Source organism: Lathamus discolor, chromosome 1 (assembly GCF_037157495.1).
Source record: "Lathamus discolor isolate bLatDis1 chromosome 1, bLatDis1.hap1, whole genome shotgun sequence".
Lineage (NCBI taxonomy): Eukaryota > Metazoa > Chordata > Aves > Psittaciformes > Psittacidae > Lathamus > Lathamus discolor.
This window is the reverse complement of record NC_088884.1, coordinates 66,277,249-66,295,978: the sequence shown is the minus strand read 5'-3', so window position 1 is coordinate 66,295,978 and position 18,730 is coordinate 66,277,249. Positions and strand designations below refer to the sequence as shown.

General features: G+C 47.6%; 5 protein-coding genes across 9 annotated transcripts; 1 reads left to right on the top strand and 4 right to left on the bottom strand.

Moving 5' to 3' along the window:
* Positions 1-121: 121 nt before the first annotated feature.
* On the bottom strand, positions 122-753 carry LOC136012953 (histone H3). The gene has a single exon (XM_065676079.1). The coding sequence runs from the start codon at positions 751-753 to the stop codon at positions 343-345; it is 411 nt and encodes a 136-aa protein (XP_065532151.1). The 3' UTR covers positions 122-342.
* A 1,380-nt stretch (positions 754-2,133) lies between these two features.
* On the bottom strand, positions 2,134-3,644 carry LOC136012977 (histone H2B 1/2/3/4/6). Its single transcript, XM_065676129.1, has one exon. It carries the CDS (start codon positions 2,589-2,591, stop codon positions 2,211-2,213), a length of 381 nt encoding a protein of 126 aa, XP_065532201.1. The 5' UTR covers positions 2,592-3,644; the 3' UTR covers positions 2,134-2,210.
* Positions 2,876-3,429, top strand: LOC136012957 (histone H2A-IV). The gene has a single exon (XM_065676090.1). The coding sequence runs from the start codon at positions 2,925-2,927 to the stop codon at positions 3,312-3,314; it is 390 nt and encodes a 129-aa protein (XP_065532162.1). The 5' UTR covers positions 2,876-2,924; the 3' UTR covers positions 3,315-3,429.
* A 147-nt stretch (positions 3,645-3,791) lies between the features above and the next one.
* Positions 3,792-4,691, bottom strand: LOC136012943 (histone H1.11L-like). Its single transcript, XM_065676053.1, has one exon. It carries the CDS (start codon positions 4,645-4,647, stop codon positions 3,967-3,969), a length of 681 nt encoding a protein of 226 aa, XP_065532125.1. The 5' UTR covers positions 4,648-4,691; the 3' UTR covers positions 3,792-3,966.
* Positions 4,692-15,300: 10,609 nt separating this feature from the next.
* Positions 15,301-18,705, bottom strand: LOC136012915 (histone H2B 5). 5 transcript variants are annotated; one of them, XR_010612067.1, is made up of 3 exons: positions 18,113-18,703; positions 15,885-17,631; positions 15,301-15,809 (listed from the first exon to the last, which is right to left on the bottom strand). XR_010612067.1 is itself a non-coding variant. In XM_065676013.1 (2 exons), the coding sequence occupies exons 1-2, from the start codon at positions 18,453-18,455 to the stop codon at positions 17,510-17,512; spliced, it is 435 nt and encodes a 144-aa protein (XP_065532085.1). In that variant the 5' UTR covers positions 18,456-18,705; the 3' UTR covers positions 15,301-17,509. The 5 variants fall into 5 exon arrangements, 3 of the variants coding, with proteins under 3 accessions (XP_065532085.1, XP_065532074.1, XP_065532094.1); XR_010612068.1 differs by having other exon boundaries at positions 15,301-15,534; positions 17,058-17,631; XM_065676013.1 differs by having other exon boundaries at positions 15,301-17,631; positions 18,143-18,705.
* Positions 18,706-18,730: the final 25 nt, after the last annotated feature.

Genomic DNA, 18,730 nt, shown 5'->3' with positions numbered 1-18,730 from the left:
GCGGTGGCTGCGGAGATGGAAGGGGAGGGGCTGGGAGAGTGAAGGGAGGGGTTTTACCGCCACGGCGGCGCGAGCTGTAACACTCTGGAGCTGACATGAATACGTTTGTTGCCATGAAACGTTCAAGCCATTTAATGTGCACCAATATGCACGATTAGGACTGAAACCCCAACCCACTCAGCGTCCTTTTAACTTAGTTGTGACTGTTACTGTCGTACACCTCTAAAACTTATGAAACCAGCTCTTTCCATTGTGCATGGAGTGGCTCTTAAAAGAGCCTTTGGGTCTGTTTGGCTGCCTCGGTGTTTCTGTTAGAGGCCGGGAGAAATTTCGGCAGATGCCTCAGGCACGCTCACCACGGATGCGCCGTGCCAGCTGGATGTCCTTGGGCATGATGGTGACCCGCTTGGCGTGGATAGCACACAGGTTGGTGTCCTCGAACAGCCCCACCAGGTAGGCCTCGCTCGCCTCCTGCAGCGCCATCACGGCCGAGCTCTGGAAGCGCAGATCGGTCTTGAAGTCCTGCGCGATCTCGCGCACCAGGCGCTGGAAGGGCAGCTTGCGGATCAGCAGCTCCGTCGACTTCTGGTAGCGCCGGATCTCGCGCAGCGCCACCGTGCCCGGACGGTACCGGTGCGGCTTCTTCACGCCGCCCGTGGCCGGCGCGCTCTTGCGGGCCGCCTTGGTGGCCAGCTGCTTGCGAGGCGCCTTCCCGCCAGTTGATTTGCGCGCAGTCTGCTTCGTACGCGCCATCGCTCTGTACTCTCCACTAAACACTCTCTTACACCCAACGACGAGTCACAGCAGCGAGTCCCAACCGCCGATATTTATAGCCGGCTCTCCCTGCCGATTGGCTGCCTGGCGCGAGACTGGCTGCCATTGGGCGATTGGACCGCTCGAAAAGCTCGCGCCGCCGTGGCGGTAAAACCCCTCCCTTCACTCTCCCAGCCCCTCCCCTTCCATCTCCGCAGCCACCGCCCCGGCCCGCCGATCCCCCTCCCTCCGCGGCTCGGGCGCTTGCTCTTTTCCGGGCCTCCAGAGCGCTTTAGCGCCGGCTTCCTCGCTGTTCACCGTCCCCACGAACTGCGGTCCGAGAGGCGGTGGGGCGACAGGGACCTCTGTAAGCTACCTATATAGGAGGGTGCCGCCGCCCAGGCCTTGGACTCGGCTTCTTCCGAATCCCATTCCCCCACCGCCTCTGTCCTCCTCGCTTTCCGGCACGGCGACCGCTGACAAAGGCTCTTTTACACGACAGCGTCTTTCTTCTCCGCGTCAGTTCTCTGTTTCTTCCCTCTCGGTAGCAGCGTTCAGTACAGGGCAGCGGTACGCGCTTAAGGCGAGCGTTCCCCGGCTGCTGCCGCGACCCGTTGTAAATCCCGGCTCTGGTCGGAGGAGCGCGCCTTAGTGAAGCGAACACGGGCGCCGAACCGCGAGCGCTACCGCGACCAATCCACGTCCTCCTGCAGGTGCTCAGGGCCGGGCCGCCAGCGCCTGCGGGGGAGATCCGTGCAGTTCTCACTCAGGTCGGAGCCAGCCCGCTAGCTGCGCGACTCTGGGTACCGCCGCCAGCCCCCTGCTCCCTCGACGGCGGGATATACGGGGTGGAAAACAACGGGGCAGTGGAGGAAGACGTCGACCAGAGCCTGGGCAGAGCGCGGGGGGAAGCAGGGAAACCGTGCTCGGGATCGCAGGCGGGACTGCACGGATCGAGAACGCCGTGAAAACACCTCGGCCTGCTTCTTCGTGTCACCCACGAGACCGCAAACGGGTCCGGATTGGAGCTTTATGCTAAGAAAATTACACATTCACCCTGAGAAGTTTGTGCTTTAGAAGCCCCCGACTCACAAGCTTCGTGGTACAATGTCTCACGGGGAAAGAGCAGAGGAACACCTTTATTTCGGGATTTTAAAGAAAATACTACCATATTCTGCCCTTAACCCACAACCCCCAGGTCACATGCAGAAGTGAATAGGACTCCAGGGTGCGTCTTTAGGGAGCTACAAATTCTGTTTTCTACTGAGGCAGGCATAGAACACACCACGGATTCGTTAAGTACACCCCAGACCCCTACACCCACGTTGTTTCCACACCATTACTCGTCTCTTACAAGCAAGCAGCCTGGGCCAACACACAATCAGTCAGCTCCTTTACTGAAAACATAGGTGGCTCTTAAAAGAGCCTTTGTGTTAAAACAGACGGACTGAGGCGCTCTACTTGGAGCTGGTATACTTGGTAACAGCCTTAGTACCCTCGGAAACTGCATGCTTGGCCAGCTCACCCGGCAGCAGGAGCCGCACGGCCGTCTGGATCTCCCGGGAAGTGATGGTGGAGCGCTTGTTGTAATGCGCCAAGCGCGAGGCCTCCCCAGCAATGCGCTCGAAGATGTCGTTGACGAAGGAGTTCATGATGCCCATGGCCTTAGAAGAGATGCCCGTGTCGGGATGCACCTGCTTCAGCACCTTGTACACGTAGATGGAATAACTCTCTTTGCGGCTCTTCTTGCGCTTCTTGTCGCCCTTCTTCTGCGTCTTGGTCACCGCCTTCTTAGAACCCTTTTTGGGCGCGGGGGCTGACTTCGCCGGCTCAGGCATTTTTAGCAAGACTACACCACTCCAACAGAACACACAAACGACCACGCGCACTGAGCCCGAGCGCCCGCCTTTTATAGGGACTGTATGCAAATTAGGGTTTCCTCAAGACTTCGTTTCTATTGGCTGAGAGCAGGTATTTGCAATCCTTGCGCTTAGTACTTCATGGCTATTGGTTACAGTTCGATCCGCGTTTCCATTGGCTGTTTTTGCAGTGTTACCTTCTCAGCCTATCGAAATTGCCTCCCCTCGCCGAGAAGGGATATAAGGGCGCGGCGCGGGGCTGGTTTCATTTCTTAAACGCGTTTTGGTTTTCGGTTGCGAGGTGTTGTGAAGATGTCCGGGCGCGGGAAGCAGGGCGGCAAGGCGCGTGCCAAGGCGAAGTCGCGCTCGTCGCGGGCAGGGCTGCAGTTCCCCGTGGGCCGCGTCCACCGCCTGCTGCGCAAGGGCAACTACGCGGAGCGGGTGGGCGCCGGCGCTCCCGTGTACCTGGCAGCCGTGCTGGAGTACCTGACGGCCGAGATCCTGGAGCTGGCGGGCAACGCGGCCCGCGACAACAAGAAGACGCGCATCATCCCGCGGCACCTGCAGCTCGCCATCCGCAACGACGAGGAGCTCAACAAGCTGCTGGGCAAGGTGACGATCGCGCAGGGTGGTGTGCTGCCCAACATCCAGGCTGTGCTGCTGCCCAAGAAGACCGATAGTCACAAGGCTAAAGCCAAGTGATCACCCAAGAACAACGCCCGGGAGGATTTTTTTTTCCCCAGAGAAACCCAAAGGCTCTTTTAAGAGCCACCCACTGCATCACTAAAGGGCTAAATTGCTAATACTTTGCTCAGTCTTAGAAATCAGCGAAGTTGTTTCTTTTGCGTTTTTTTTTTTTTTTAATGTGTTCTAGTTATTTCGGTCGTGAAGTCGACATAAGCGTCTCAATTAAAGCTTTTCTGTCCCCGTTTTATGTTGTTGCACAGATGGACAATCCGGTAGAAACCAGCTCTCCTCACTTTTCCCCTCTCACGCTGCCGCACGCACGGAGTCAGCAAAGAAAGGGTTAAACTGCGTGTAAGGTGGCTATCAAAAACAAAGGGATAAATTTCCATCCTTAAAGAAGGGAACCATGTCCCTTGTATTGCACTGAAGCAACCATTACAGCAGCTCTAAATACGGGCCCTGGAAGTTCCTGTCACAGCACATTTGATGACGTTTGATGCATTCATTGGGTGTGACTTTAAAGCTACGAAAGCATTTTATTATTTACGAAACATTAGGGAAAAAAATCCTCTCATTGGATTTTCAGCCCTTTTTGAGAAAAGGTGGGTGGCTCTTAAAAGAGCCGTTGGGTTTTAAGTGAGGGGCAGAAACTTTCTTCCACGGGGACTTACTTCTTCTTAGGCGCCGCCCTCTTTGTCTTGGCTGCTTTAGACTTAGACCCCTTGGGCTTGGCTGCTTTGGGCTTCATCGCTTTGGCCTTGGCGGGACTCTTAGCTGCTGCCGCCGCCTTCTTGGGCTTGGTAACCTTAGTCGCCTTTTTGGGGCTCTTGGCCGCCTTCTTGGCCGCAGCGGCCGCCGGCTTTTTCACTTTCTTGGGGCTCTTCTTCGCTGTCACCACTTTCTTGGGCTTCTTAGTGGCGCTGGCAGGTTTCTTGGCCGCCGGCTTCTTAGGTTTGGCCACAGCAACTCGCTTCTTGGGGGCTTTTTCTTTCACCTCTCCCGGCTTCTTACTGAGACGAAAAGAGCCGGAGGCACCAGTGCCTTTGGTCTGCACCAGAATGCCTTTGCTGACAAGACTCTTCAACCCCAGCTTGATACGGCTGTTGTTCTTCTCCACATCATAGCCACCGGCAGCCAGCACTTTTTTGAGCGCGGCGAGGGAAAGCCCTTTGCGCTCCTTGGAGGCGGACACGGCCTTGGTGATCAGCTCGGTGACGCTGGGACCCGCGGGCTTCCGGGCTCTGGAACCGCCCGCCGCCTTCTTCAGCTTCTTGGCGGCCCCCTTGGCAGCAACCGCCGGGGCCGCGGGTGCTGCCTCCGCAGCGGGGGCTGGAGCAGTCTCCGACATGACAACCCTCTGTAAACGAAACCACCACAGCTGTAACACCCCCGGCAGCTCCCCCATTTATAGCAGCGCGGCGAGCCCTGATTGGTGCGTTGCCGCCACAGGCCGGCTCCCCCGCCCCGCGCTCTGCTTCTCGGTTTGTGTTTCTTCCTCCTCAAAAAAGTGTGTTTTTCGTTAAAAAAACTTGATTGCGGCGCCCCGTTTCTTAGTATTCGTGCTGCGGAGAGAAAGTATTTTTGTCTCGCGGCGTTTCTTTTACCTGGGAGTTAAAATGAGTTTCAGGGAAGCCAATAATCTCCGAGTTTTGCGATTGCACGCAAAGCTAGACAGTGATATTTTGATTTTCATTTCCAAATTAAAGCTCTGATTGTGAGTGCACTGTCACAGTGGCAGCGGATTCATGTTCCAGAGAGGGTTTTTCATCAAGGTAGTGCAAAATGGAGGTAATTGAGAGACATTTTCTTACCGTAAATTAGCTTTGAAAACAAGCAAGTAACACAAAGTAGCCACTCAGCAGTGTTTTTGGATTAGGAGTTACTTCCCGTAAGACAGCTTCATCTCTGAAAAATAATGAAACCTTGGGACGTGGTGTCCTATTTAGCTCTAATCGGAGCTAATAAGAAGCAAAAGAAAGATAGTTTTCACCAGAAACATTAATGTGAAAAACTTTTCTCTTAAATCAGTCAGTACCTCCAACATCTCATAGGAACATATAAAAGGTGTTTCACTGTTTTCCTCAGTCTTCTGCGTCCTTGTATAAATATTTCGATGAAGCAATTTCCCCTTTTTTTATCCAAAAGGCTTCTTTTGATTAAACACAATATGTAAACACATTAAATTCTATGTTGTTATTTTAAGATAGAGTTTATTTTTGCGCTTTTACACTATACTGCAGGCATTTTGTCAGACAGAATCTGCTGTTGTGGATAAAAAAACAATAATCAAAATATGGTGTGCATGTTTTCTTTCTGAAAAACAGAGGTAAGGCTGAATTAATTTCTTTAATAATAAAATAATGTAAACTAACAATTATGTCCTCAGAACTACTGAGAAAAAAAAGGCATGTTTTTTCCCAACCCATGAGTTTTAAAATGTAAGGCAAACTGAATACACATAAAATTATTTTTTTTCTTCCTTGAGATGAGTTGGAAAGCGGAGCGTCATGTTCAGACATACGTAGTACAATGTGGGAAAGAGTTTTAAGACCCACCCTGCCAGTGGTGCTGGTTTACCATGACTAGGGTGTACCTGAAGTGTGAAAAAATGCTGAGAGGTGTGATAGCGCTTCATAGGGGCCTTTGTCTAGAGAAGACAAGCAGCAGAATAACATCATATGCTAGAGTACAAAACCAAAAAATCACGTGAATTTGGAGATGTCTATACTGATGCTATATTTCACGGTGGTTTCACCACCTGACCCCACTGTGAATTGTGGATTCTGAACCACATTGTCACAAAAGTGACATATTGGAAAGGACACATACCGTGGAGAAGAAATTCCTGAGGGTTAGTTCTGTAGCATACACATTTCCTCCACAGTTTGTATCATACTTTGTCCTATTCACTTGTATCATACTCAGTCCACTGGTAGCTTTACCTCTAAAGTTTTTGATCCTTTGAAAATGCATTTCCTGGGTTTAGGTTAGGCCTCTATCCTTCCTCCAAACACCTGATATAGCAGCTCCCTCCTGGAGCAGTCTATGTGCTTTCCTAAAAGCTCATTTGTTGGTTCTCCAGCATTTTGATAGCATATCTGTACTTCTTCATTTTTTGTTTTTCAGTTATAGACTGTTAGTTTTAGGCTTAGCAAAGGAAGAAATGCAAAGAGATCTTGTAAATGTTATCAGGTGGAGGAGACGAAGGAGGAAATAAATTTATAAGTGCCCTTTAATTTCTTTAATTCCTTTAAATTAATGACCAACCTTATTAAAAAAAATTACTTATTTAAAATTTTATCTTAAAGAAAAAAGATCTTGAACTTTTGTTTTGATATGAAGTAAAAGACAGAATGACTTCTATCTCCTATTTTCCCCTGAAAAATGGAATAGTCAAACAAACAGAACATCTGTTAAAATACAAAGTGTAGAAGATACTACTCACAGTTGACTGGGATGTCTGGATGTGACAGAAATTTTTCAGAATGTCAGTCAATGCAAAGACTCATTTTTCTCCTACTCTGATAGTGAACAAACACTTTCATGAAGCTCCCTCTTTTGAGCCCATGTGACTTGGTGCTCTGTAGAATCATAGAATGGTTTGGGTTGGAAGAGACTTTCAAAGGTTATCTGGACTAACCCCCTTCTCATAAACAGGAACATCTTTCACTTAGACCAGGTCGCTCAAAGCCCCATCCAAGGTGGCCTTGAAAACTTCCACTGATGTCATCAACAACTTCTCTGGGCAACCCATTCATTCCAGTGTGTCCCACTATCTTTGTAACAAAAAATTTCTTCCTAAGAACCAATCTAAATCTACCCTCTTTTGATTTAAAACATTGTTGCTTATCCTGTCAGTACAAGTCCTGTTGTAAAGTCTTCTTTCTTATGAACACCCTTCATATATTGAAACACCGCAATAAAGTCTCACTGCACCCTTTTCTTCTCCAGGCTGAAAATTCCCAATTTTCTCAGCCTTCCTTCAGGGGAGAGGTGTTACAGCCCTGTTGTCATTTTTCTGCCCCTCCTCTGGACCTGCTCCAACATGTCTTTCTTGTACCAGGAACCCCAGAGCTCGATGCCCTACTGCAGGTGGGGTCTCATGAGAGCAGACTAGAAGAGAGTCACCTCCCTTGACCTGCTGGCTATGCTTCTTTTGATGCAGCCCAAGACAGGATTTGCTTTTTTGGGTTGTGAGCACACATTGGCTTATGTCCAATTTTTCATCCACCAGCATCCTCAGATCTTTCTCTGAAGAGCTGCTCTCAACCAGTTCATCCTCCAGTATTTCCTCATATTGGGGATGGCACTGACCAAGGTGCAGAACTTTACATTTGGCCTTAACTTTATGAGGTTCATTCGGGCACACTCCTCAAGTTTGTCAAGGTCCCTCTTGCTGGTATCCCTTCCCTCTGTCAAATCAGATGTACCACTCAGCTTGGTGTCATCCATAGACTTGCTGAGAATACACTCAATCCCACTATCTATGTCATTGATGAAGGTATTAAATAGTATTGGTCCCAGCACAGCCCCATGAGGGACACCACTCATTATCCATTTCCCTTTGGACATTGAGCAATTGTCTATAACTCTTTGGATGTAACTGTCCTGCCAGTTCCTTATCCAACAGTCCAGTCATCAAATCCATACCTCTCATTTCTTACCTGCCTGCCTTCCGTATGTTTTGGCATAGCTTCCAGAAGGATCATACCAAGCACTGCCGTGAGACTGACTGGTCAGTAGTTCCCAATGTCCTCCTTTTTGCCTATTTTTATTATAAAGCATTATCATACAATTTTTTAAAATTGGTGTCATATTCTCTTTTGTCCAGTCACTAGAGATTTCATCTGGCTACTGTGACTTCAAATATTATGGAGAGTGGCTTTGCAACTATATCTGGCAATTCCCTCAAGACCCTGGCATGAACCTCATCACACCCCATGGACTGGTGTATGTTCAGGTTCCTCAGATGGTCTTGAACTTGACCTTTCCTATGATAGGAGGAACTTTGCCCTCTTAGTCCCTGCCTTGAGTTTTAGGGTCTTGAGAGCTGTGGGAAAAAGAGATTACCAGTGAAAACTGAGGCAAAAAAAGTATCTCAGCCTTCCTTGTGTCAGTTGTCACTAGATCTCCAGTCTTATTTATCAGGGCGGTGCATTCTCTTTAGTCTCCGTTTTCTGATCAACAAACCTGCAGAAGCCCTTCTTACTGTTCTTCAAATCCCTTGCCAAATTCAGCACCAGATGTGCCTTAGTTTTCTCCGTACACATGGACAGAATCCCTGTATTCTTCCCATGATGCATGTCCTTGCTTCCACTCACTGTCCATTTCCTTCTTGCACTTCAGCCTTATTGGTCTCCTGTGTTCCCAGCCTGTTTTCTTGTATGTGGGAATCAAGAGCACTTATTCACTAAGAAAAATATATTAAATAGCTGCCAGCTCTGTTCAGATTCTTTATCTTGGAGGGTAGTTTCCCAGAGGGTCCCATCTCCTAGTTCCTTAAACAACTCAAAGTTTGCTCTACTAAAATTCAGGGTCTTGACTTTACAATTCGCCTGGCCCATATTCCTCAAGTTAATGATGGTCATGGGCCCAGGCTGCAGCTCAGGCTGACACTAATCTTGATCTCTCCAATTAGTTAATTTCTGCTGGTGAGCAACAGGCCCAGTAGTGCTTTCCCTCTGGCTGGACTGTCACCTGGACTAAAAAATTATCCTCAACATGCTATAGGAGTCTCCTGGGTGGTGTACAGCTCACTATGCTGCTTTTCCAGCAGATATCAGGTTGATTGAAATTCCCCAGCAGGATCAAAGCCTCTGAGCATGATGCTTTCTGTAGTTGAGGTAAGAAAGGTTCATCAATATCCTCCCCTTGATTGGGCAGCCTGTAGTAAATACCAACCATGAGGTTTCCTCTAATTTTGAGAGCTTATAGCTCTCAACTCTTCATCATTGTTTTTCAAAGACAACTTCGCACAAACAATCAATTTCTTTTTTATGTACAGGACATCCTTCCTCTTCCCCATCCTTCCTTGCTTGTCCCTTCTGAACAGTTTATAGCCATCAATTGCAGAACTCCAGTCTGTCATTCATCCCACCAAGTAAACTATGACTGTGCTGGACTTCTACTGTTTACTTAAGAGGATATGTGAAGGCATCCATCTCACAAATGTAGCTGAAGAGGCAGCACTGCAGCATATGTATGCATATTTCAAACAGGGTGATCAAGATCATGCAGTAAGCCTATAGCTGTAAGTCCCATTAACATGTTTTTTTACCTTGGGCTGCCTAAGGCTGTGCAGCATCAATATTTTCTAAAGCAAGTAGCCCCTGTGCTGCTGAGCATTCCTAATTTATATTGGCAATCAGGTTAAATTCATTCTGACTTATGGGTGCTCCAGGTACCTAAGAAACATACATGAAATCACAAAGTTACTCAAAGCAATTAAAATCTGCCCTTGATGTAGTTGCAGACTTTGGGTGATTTGGGGGATATCTTTCGACCATAGATATTTGATTTTATTTAAAACACAATTTGTTTTGTCCATGGATGGTGGATTTTATTTAAAACATGATTTATCATGATGTTCTAAGCCACTACACATTGTTACATCAGTAAGAAAACTTCATGTCTCAACAGGGAAAAGGTTATGACTGCATACTGTTCACCCTCCAGAAAAGGATTCTTCACCATCATAAAAGGTTTTTGTATTCATATAGATTTAAAATCCTCAAATAGATCAGTGCCTCTTAAAATAAGAAATCCATTACCACAGATATGGATGGCATTAGGCAGAAAATGTAGTTATTACAAGAGGATCCATAGATACAGCTTTCTTTTTTAAAAGCAGATATTTCTTCAAAAATATTTACTTGCAATAGTCAGATTTTCTTATTTATTTATTTATTTATTTATATATTTATTTATTTATTTAAAGTTTTACTTTGGTTAAAAGCAAGAGAGAAATCATCTCAGACCACATAGTTTTTGATAGCTTCCAAGTTTAGTTAAGTGATAGGTCTAAGAATCAGTTCAGATCAAGCAAGTAATCAATCAGTCAAATATAAAGTTCTTTATTAGTATTTAATGTTTCAATATGATATAAGCATAATATGTATGAAAATCTTACTGTACTGGATAAATTTATATGTGTATATTAATGGTTTAATAAAAAGGCCAATGTAGCTAATAGGGAATGTGAATTCAGGTAGAGAGAAAGTAGCCAGTCATGACTTGTCCTTTCTGTTTAACCCATTCCTTTGATAAGTTGGAAGGGCCAAAAAGTACATAAAATCTGATATGTCTGGAAAATGTTTACACGAGCTGGAGACCAGAAGGATGTGTAGAACGGAAACTCTAGGTATCACTAGAATATTACTAATTGTTCAGGCAAATGTCTGAGATTTTTGGAGGGGAGCATGAACATATGAAATAATATATTTCAGTGCCACCTGAATGTGACATGTCCTTTGCTGCTGCACACTCCATGGATGTCATCTGGGATCTCTCAGTAAAGCATGTTTGGACTGCTGTTGCTTGCCCTGCACATTGGAGAGCAGCAGCCCCTTCCCACTGTAGGTTACTCCAGAGAAGGAGGCAGCACACTTTTCCCTAGGCTGCCCACTCCACAAACAGCCTCAGCAAAGGTGCTGCACCACATGGCCAAGTTTTCATTTGTGTTTCCAGACAATGAGAACAAAATGACTTCTGCCTGGCCCCTGAAGCAGTGAGGGTCATGTTTTTGTCAGGGTGAATTAAGAAGCGACAAACCTGTAACAGCACACCTTGTTGCAGAACTGAGCTGTTCTGTATGGTCTCCTACAAGCCCCAGACAACTTGGGCAGTGGTTGTGTGGCTGAGCCACTTCTGAGCTGCTTGGTGCCTTGGCTCAGAAGACCTGTGATAGGTGGTGGGTAGAAAGAGCGCAATCAGCTGCAGTACTTCAGATATGGAAGACAGCAAAGCTACCTTTCCTCCTTGTGGGATGTGATAAATAAGCAGCAGACAATTACAGGTAGGCACTGAGAAGAAAACTGAGACACTGGAAAGATGATATCCATGGCTCCTTCCCAAACATTCTGAGGTTGAGAATACCCATGCATTTCAAAAGGAGCTGTGATCGTCTCCTAGGAGATACCCAGGAAGTCATGGGCTTTTTGCTTCCAAGAGCCACTTTGGGTGCTTGCTACAGTCCCTAATCCCTGTTTTGTCCTTCCTTTTCCTCAGAAAACAACTGTTCCAGGCCTTGTAGATTACTCTGGAAGCTTCCCTGGCAAGGTTGCTCTTGCATGCAGCCCAGTATTCAGAGAATAAGTGAATCTCATTGTCCTGGTTTCAGCTGGGAAAGAGTTATTTTTCTTCCTAGTAGCTGGTGCAGTGATCTGTTTTGGCTTTAGAGTGAGAACAGTGCTGATAACACATCAATATTTTACTTGTTGCTAAGTAATGTTTATTCTGATCAAGGACTTTCTCAGTCTCATGCTCTGCCAGTGAAGAGGGGTATGGGAAGCCGAGAGGAAGCCGAGACAGGACACCTGACCCAAACTAGCCAAAGAGGTATTCCATACCACAGCACATCTTGCCCAGTATATAAACTGGGGTGAGTTACCTCGAATGCCGTATCGCTGCTCAGGTTGGGCTGGGAATTGGTCAGCAGGTGGTGAGCAATTGTATTGTGCAGCACTTGTGTTTTCTGAGCTTTCATGTCTCATTTTTTTTTTTTTTTTTTCCTTTTCCCAGTTCTCCTCCCCATCCCACCCAGGGGTGGACAGGGAAAGTGAGTGAGCAGCTGTGTGGGACTTAGTTGCCAGCTGGGTTTAAACCATGATCCTCTTTCACAGAATGAAATCAACAAAAAGAGTTTATGTACCTATGACACCCCCAATTATTAGTTATTCCTGGTCTTAACCTGGCTCAGGAGTACCCCAGCTGCCCTACTTGTCAGTAGGACTACTGCAGGGAAAAGTGTGAGGCCACCACCAGCATATACTTCCCTACAGGGTACTGTCAACTATCATTTGGGCATACAGACATTTGAGGCAGGTGGTCAGTGCCCCACAGCTTTGATTCACAGCTTCCTTGGGATATCTTTCTCTCCTCAGGATGTCATGCATTTGCATCACTATGTCACCTCTGCCACTAGCTCTCTCATTTGTCCATCTCTTTATTATTGCCTGACTGCACACAGACAACTGAAGCAAGGTAGCGAGGATGGTAACTATCATCTGTTCAGTTGGATAAAGAAATAATCTCTCTTCTCTGGCGCTTAAGAATACCCACCACAAGTTTCTTCTGTCTCTGTAGGCTGACCATAGCGATGTTCAGCACATCCTTTGGCTGAGTTGCTACAGCTCAAAATTGTGATTCAATGCCACAAATCAGGAATCAGGACATTTGACGGGGCAGGGAAGAGGTGGGTGCTACATGTTCAGTAATGACAGGCATTGCTTCCATGCTGCAAGAAAGAAATGGAAGAGTGGGGATGGGAGAGTGCTGCTATGTAGCAACTTCCTGGGGGCAAGTGGAATAACAAACAGGAGGCACCTTCAGATGGGTGAGGTAAGCAGGCAAAAGGAGAGGAGAAGGAAAGAGGAAGGAAGGACAGAACAGATCAAAGGCTGCTCTTATCAACACCAGTGATACTTTGCAGCCAGTATTCATGGAAGTAGATATAATATTCAGCTGTGTCACTGTAAGTCAGCAATAGGTCATTTTTGTGGAAATCGTGGGGAGCCTGCCCTGATATTATTCCATCATCAGGTATATGAGGTGATGGTATGTTAAGGTAGAAAAAGTGATCTGTGAAGTCTGATGTCTCATGAACTGCTTGGATGTGGGTGAGTTTTTACATCAATCCTCTTACCTGTGCTATGCTAGATGGGGACAGATGTGTGTTTGTACAGGGAGAGATTCTGTATTAAGTCTAATTTAACTCCAGGAAATAGATCCCTAGATGGACAAACAAGTTCAGTAAAGTTTGTGGGGGAGCAGCAGGAGGGGGCTGCCATGCAAGGGCAGGTGAACTGGGAGGCAAGAGGGACAGTGGGGCAGGCAGGGCCATGCTGCCACTAACAGGGACACAGCCCCTCAGCACCCACACATGGTGAGTGGGGCAGGGATGTAGCAGTGACTAGGCCACCTCTTCCTTGCCTCGTCAAATGATCTGGTTCCTGATTTGTGGCATTGAATTACGATTTTGAGCTGTAGCAACTGACAGCCACAGCCCTGGACCATTGGGCGAGTCTACAGGGATGAGGCTGGGATGAGGTCATGCACAGGCACAGCATGTAAAGTAAAACCTGAGCCTAAATTCAACTCCTAAGCAAAGAGGTTAAGACCAGTGGGTGGAAGGCAAGATCTTGAGAAATTCTCAAGCAAGCCACCTTCGAGTCTGGCAAAGGAAAAAGGAGAAAAAAGGCCCTAGCAACAAGAAGCATGTTGTCCTTATGGAAACAGAGTTTGGATACAGAAGTACAAGCAGACTGCAATAAAATCTGCCTGTACACAGTTAATGTGATGAATAAAGCATTTTTGTTCTATATTGCAGGCCCAGGGCTGGAAATTCTGTTGCATAGAACTTGCACCCAGAACTTTCCTTCCAAATGTCAGTCTGTGTTAAGGAAATCAGTTCTTCCATAAGAACTGAAATCACAACAGAAAGTTAGGAGAGGGATAAGCTGGCTGGATATCTCTGTGGGCTGTTCCTGTGGGAAAGAAGGGGCTTTGCAAGACAAAAGGGTGCTAAAATCCCTCTTTTCGCACATACAAATCCCTTTATTTGTCTTAGATACTTTCCCATTTCCTTGTCATCCAGTTGGTAGATCCTTCCCACCCCCACCCCTTCCCTGCAGCAATGGGTTCAGGTTACCCTTTTTCAGTTCCCTATACAATTTAGTTCACATCTAGAAAGATATCAAACTAACCTTTGTGGCTTGTATGTTTTTGTTTCCTTACACTTGTGACTGCCAAGGGAAGGTTGATAAGCAACTTCCCCAGGAAAATTCACTGATAGTAACTGAGATATTTAATTAATTAAATTAAATTTAATTTAATTTATTTTAATTTTTTTTTTTTTTACCATGTCTTCTAATGCTGATCCCAGCTGTTTCTCTTCATCTCTTTCCATGGCACTTACCTTTCTCTCCCAGACAATATGCAATGCACAGCAGTGTCTATTAGGCAGAAGACACTGCCAGGCAATAAATTGCAGAGAAGTGCCACATGTCTGAAAAAAAATCCAGTGAGAAGAGGGTTTTAATTTAGATCCTCTTCAACTCAATAAAAAGAAAATCCTGGAATAATACAACTTTCTAAGAGCATAGACTATTTTCTATAGAGCATAGAGCATAGTATGCAAGTGCTGTGTTGTTTGGAAAAATATTTGTTTATATTGGTGATGGTTGCCATAGGATTGAGGAGAGAAGGCACTGCATTCCACCACTGAGAAAAGGAACTTGTATCCCCACCTCATGCCAAGATATTCTCACCTTTGTTGTTAACTATTCCACTCTGGAGGGACCATATGAAGCTGTTCTTGGACAGATAAGAATAACACAGAAAATCAATTTGTGCTAACTAATGGGTAACTAAGAGAAGAGTGGTGTATTGGATTTGTGTGGCAAGGTTTTGGTAGCAGGGGCCTGTGGGGGTAGCTTCTGTGGGAAGAGCAGCAGCAGGTGAGAATACACAGAGCCAGTGTCAGACAGCTCCAAGGTGAAAGCACTGCTGGCCAAGCCCAACCCCAAGTCTGTCAACAACGGTGATAGCACCTCTGGGATAAAGTATTTAAGAAGGGGGAAAAGTTACTGGGCAGAAGCAATTTTATCAGGAGAGGAGTGAGAGTATGTGAGAGAAACAGCTCTGTACACACCAAGGAGGAGGGGGAGGAGGTGCCCGAGGCACCAGAGTAGAGACTCCCTTGTAGACCATGGTGCAGACCATGGAGAGACAGACTGTCCACATGTGACACTGAAATCCAGTAAAATAAACTCTCCAACCAGAATGACAAGTTAGAAAACTGATGTGACTTTATTGCGGTATTGGATGCATGGGGGAATCACTCCACCTATCATGCACACCAAGAAGAGACAGTTTACAGCTTACATACATTTATTATATATGTATTCATCATAATTTGTGAAGTTCCCACCCAGTTCTCATTGGATATAGTAATTTGGGTAGATACAGCCAGGCAGTGTGAATTCAAAGAATGGTCTTTGCTGATCATGATGGTCACCTGGGGAGAAATACCTCATTTTACCCTTTTATAGACATCTGTTATTTAAGGACATGGGAGTGCTTGTTTAGTCTCACCAATTAACTATATGTTCTTGTTTGGGCAAATTTATGACTTAAGAGACTCCTCTAGCAGTTTTCTCTTGCAGCCATTTACCTATTTCTCTTCCTCCTTATTGAAAAGAGGAAGGCCCACACCTATTTGAAGGAAGACATCTGGTTCTTCTGTTGCATGCCTTCCTTATCTTGAGAATCCTTTCAGCCTTGACTGTGTCTCTATACACACGGGAATACTTGTTTAATCTGGTATCACGTGCAGCCCATGGGGGTCCATAGTGGAGCAGATCTCACCTGCAGCCTGTGGAGGACCCCACACCAGAGGGGGATGTCCAAAGGAGACTGTGTCCCCGTGGGAAGCCCACACTGGGGTATGTTCCTGGCAGTGCCTGTGGCTCTGTGGAAAGAGGAACCCACACAGGAACAGGTTTGCTGGCAGGACTTGTGACCCTGTGGGGGACCCACACTGAAGTAGCCTGTTTCTGGAGGACTGGAACACTTCTTGGAGAACTGAAGTCAAAAGGACTGACTTTGGAATAATTCATGAAGAACAGTCTCCCACAGGAGGGATCCCATGCTGGAGCAGGGGAAGAGCTTGAGGAGTCCTCCCCCTGAGGAGAGGAACTCCCATTCCCCTGTGCTCTTGGAGGGGAGGAGGTAGGGAGGTCAGGAGTGAAGTTAAGCCCAGGAAGAAGGAAGGGGTGTTTTTAAGATTTGGTTTTATTTCTCATTATCCTACTCTAATTTGTTCAGTAATAAACTAATGTCCCCAAGCAAAGTCTGTTTTGCACGTGACAGTAACTTGAGAGTGATCTCTTCCTGTCCTTATCTCAACCCAGGAGCATTTTGTGGTATTTTCTCTCTCTCATCCAGCTGAGCAGGGGTATGACAGAGTGGCTTTGGTGGGTACCTGGCATCCAGCCAGGGTCAAACTTCCACAGGTGGCTTCCCTGCCAAATCTGTGTGCGTGAGTATGACGGAAAGGACGGTGTGTGTGCTCCTCCCAGATGATATCCCCCTTGTGTAACCTGGGGGTAGAGACTGATCCGCTTAAAGGCACAGTGGCGCGCTGCCTATGCAGACTCTCCAGTGCCACACGGAGCGAAGGGGCTCTGAGGTCTCCGGGCAATCCGTTGGCTGCGGGCTCTGCCGGAGCCTCCCATCCGGCCTCGGCCGGAGCTTCCTCCACTGCCCTACGTGTGCACAGGGCTCAGGAGTGCAGTTGCAGCAATATAAATTCTGGAGCTCAAGGAAATCGTGCAGGGGGGCCGGGGATCCAGTGTCGTAATAAGCTGGCTGCCGGTCGGTGCCCTGAGCCTGACCACCCAAGACTCTTTATTCCTACCATCCCAACACAAACATTGCTCTGCTCTTCCCCGAAACGAACCACCCAGAGCCCAACGATTCACACACAACCCCGCCCTTCCTGCCTCAGACTCGCCTTCTACTGAATCCCATTGCCCTTACCGCTCCTTTTCCCCCTGTCGGCCTCCTCTCAGCCTGGCGACTGCTGGGAAAGACTCCTTCACACAACAGAGTTTTTTCTTCCCTGATACAGTTCTACTGTTTCTTCCCTCTCGGTAACGGTGCAGGTGGCAGCCGTCACTTGCCGCAAAGCAAACGTTCCCCGCCTGCTCCGCCGCCCTGGAATACGGCTCGGTTCCGGTCAGAGGAGCATGCGCTGGAGAAGCGAGGACGGGCTCCGAACAGCGAGCGCCGCCGCGACCAATCCCCATCCTCCAGCAGCTGCTCAGGTCCGGGCCGGGCGCGCCTGCTGCGGAGCTCCGTGAAGTTGTCACTCAGGTCCAACACAGCCCGGCAGGTGCGAGGCTCTGGAACTTGGCGCCCACCCACTGCCCTGCTGGGGGATTTACCGGGAGCGGAAAACCGGGGTAATAGAGAAAGACCGCGAGCAGAGATCAGTACCGCAGGCAGGGCTGCGCGGATCTGGGAAGAGAGGGTCTTGGAAACTCCTCGGATTGCTTTCTCCTGTCCCCCACGAGAACGCTACCGGAAAACTGGTCCAGCCTGAAGCTTTTTGCTGAAAACAAAATCACACGGTCACCCCGAGACGTATGTGCTTTCTATGTTCCAAGCTCACAAATTTCCTGTTAAGTGTTTCACGGGGGAAGAGCAAGCACCAGCTACCGAGAACACGCTTACATAGGACATTAACGGGAACATCTCTACAGATCACTATTTAAGTCCCTCCCCCCCCAACCCCAAAGTGAAATGGGTTCTAGGGCTGTTCCGGGAATCGTGAAATATCTGCCCCCTGTAGCAAATACAGAATGTATCGTCTAACGGGAATTAGTTACCTGTACCTAGGTTTCGTGAGACCGACAGTAATTTCACATTACTATTATTCCCTTCCTGAAAAACCCACAGAATGCAGTAAGTCAAAGGACCAGCTCTTTTACTGGAAAAGTGAGTGGCTCTTAAAAGAGCCGTTGGGTTGCCTAGTTCCTGCAGAGAGCAGACACTTTACTTGGAGCTGGTGTACTTAGTAACAGCCTTGGTACCTTCGGAAACTGCGTGTTTGGCCAGCTCACCCGGCAGCAGGAGCCGCACGGCCGTCTGGATCTCCCGGGAAGTGATGGTCGAGCGCTTGTTGTAGTGTGCCAGGCGCGAGGCCTCGCCGGCGATGCGCTCAAAAATGTCGTTGACGAAGGAGTTCATGATGCCCATAGCTTTAGAAGAAATGCCCGTGTCAGGGTGCACCTGCTTCAGCACCTTGTACACGTAGATAGAATAACTCTCCTTGCGGCTTTTGCGACGTTTCTTGTCGCCCTTTTTCTGGGTCTTCGTCACCGCCTTCTTAGAGCCCTTCTTGGGCGCGGGCGCAGACTTCGCAGGCTCCGGCATTCCTACAAGACAATCACCTTCCGAACACTAAAGAAAAAACCAAACGACAGAAAACACAAACCACTTCTCCTTGCTGCCCCTTTTATAGTGGTGCCGGCACAGCAGCGGCTCGATAGCGCCTCATCGCCATTGGCTGAATAGTGACATCGTCACACCGACCTGAATCTACTATTGGACATTTCTCAATCCTCCTTCCCATTGGCTGTAAAAAAATAGTCCTCCTTCACAACCTATCAGAGAAGGCGCTGCACCTCCGCCCGAGCCAGATATAAATT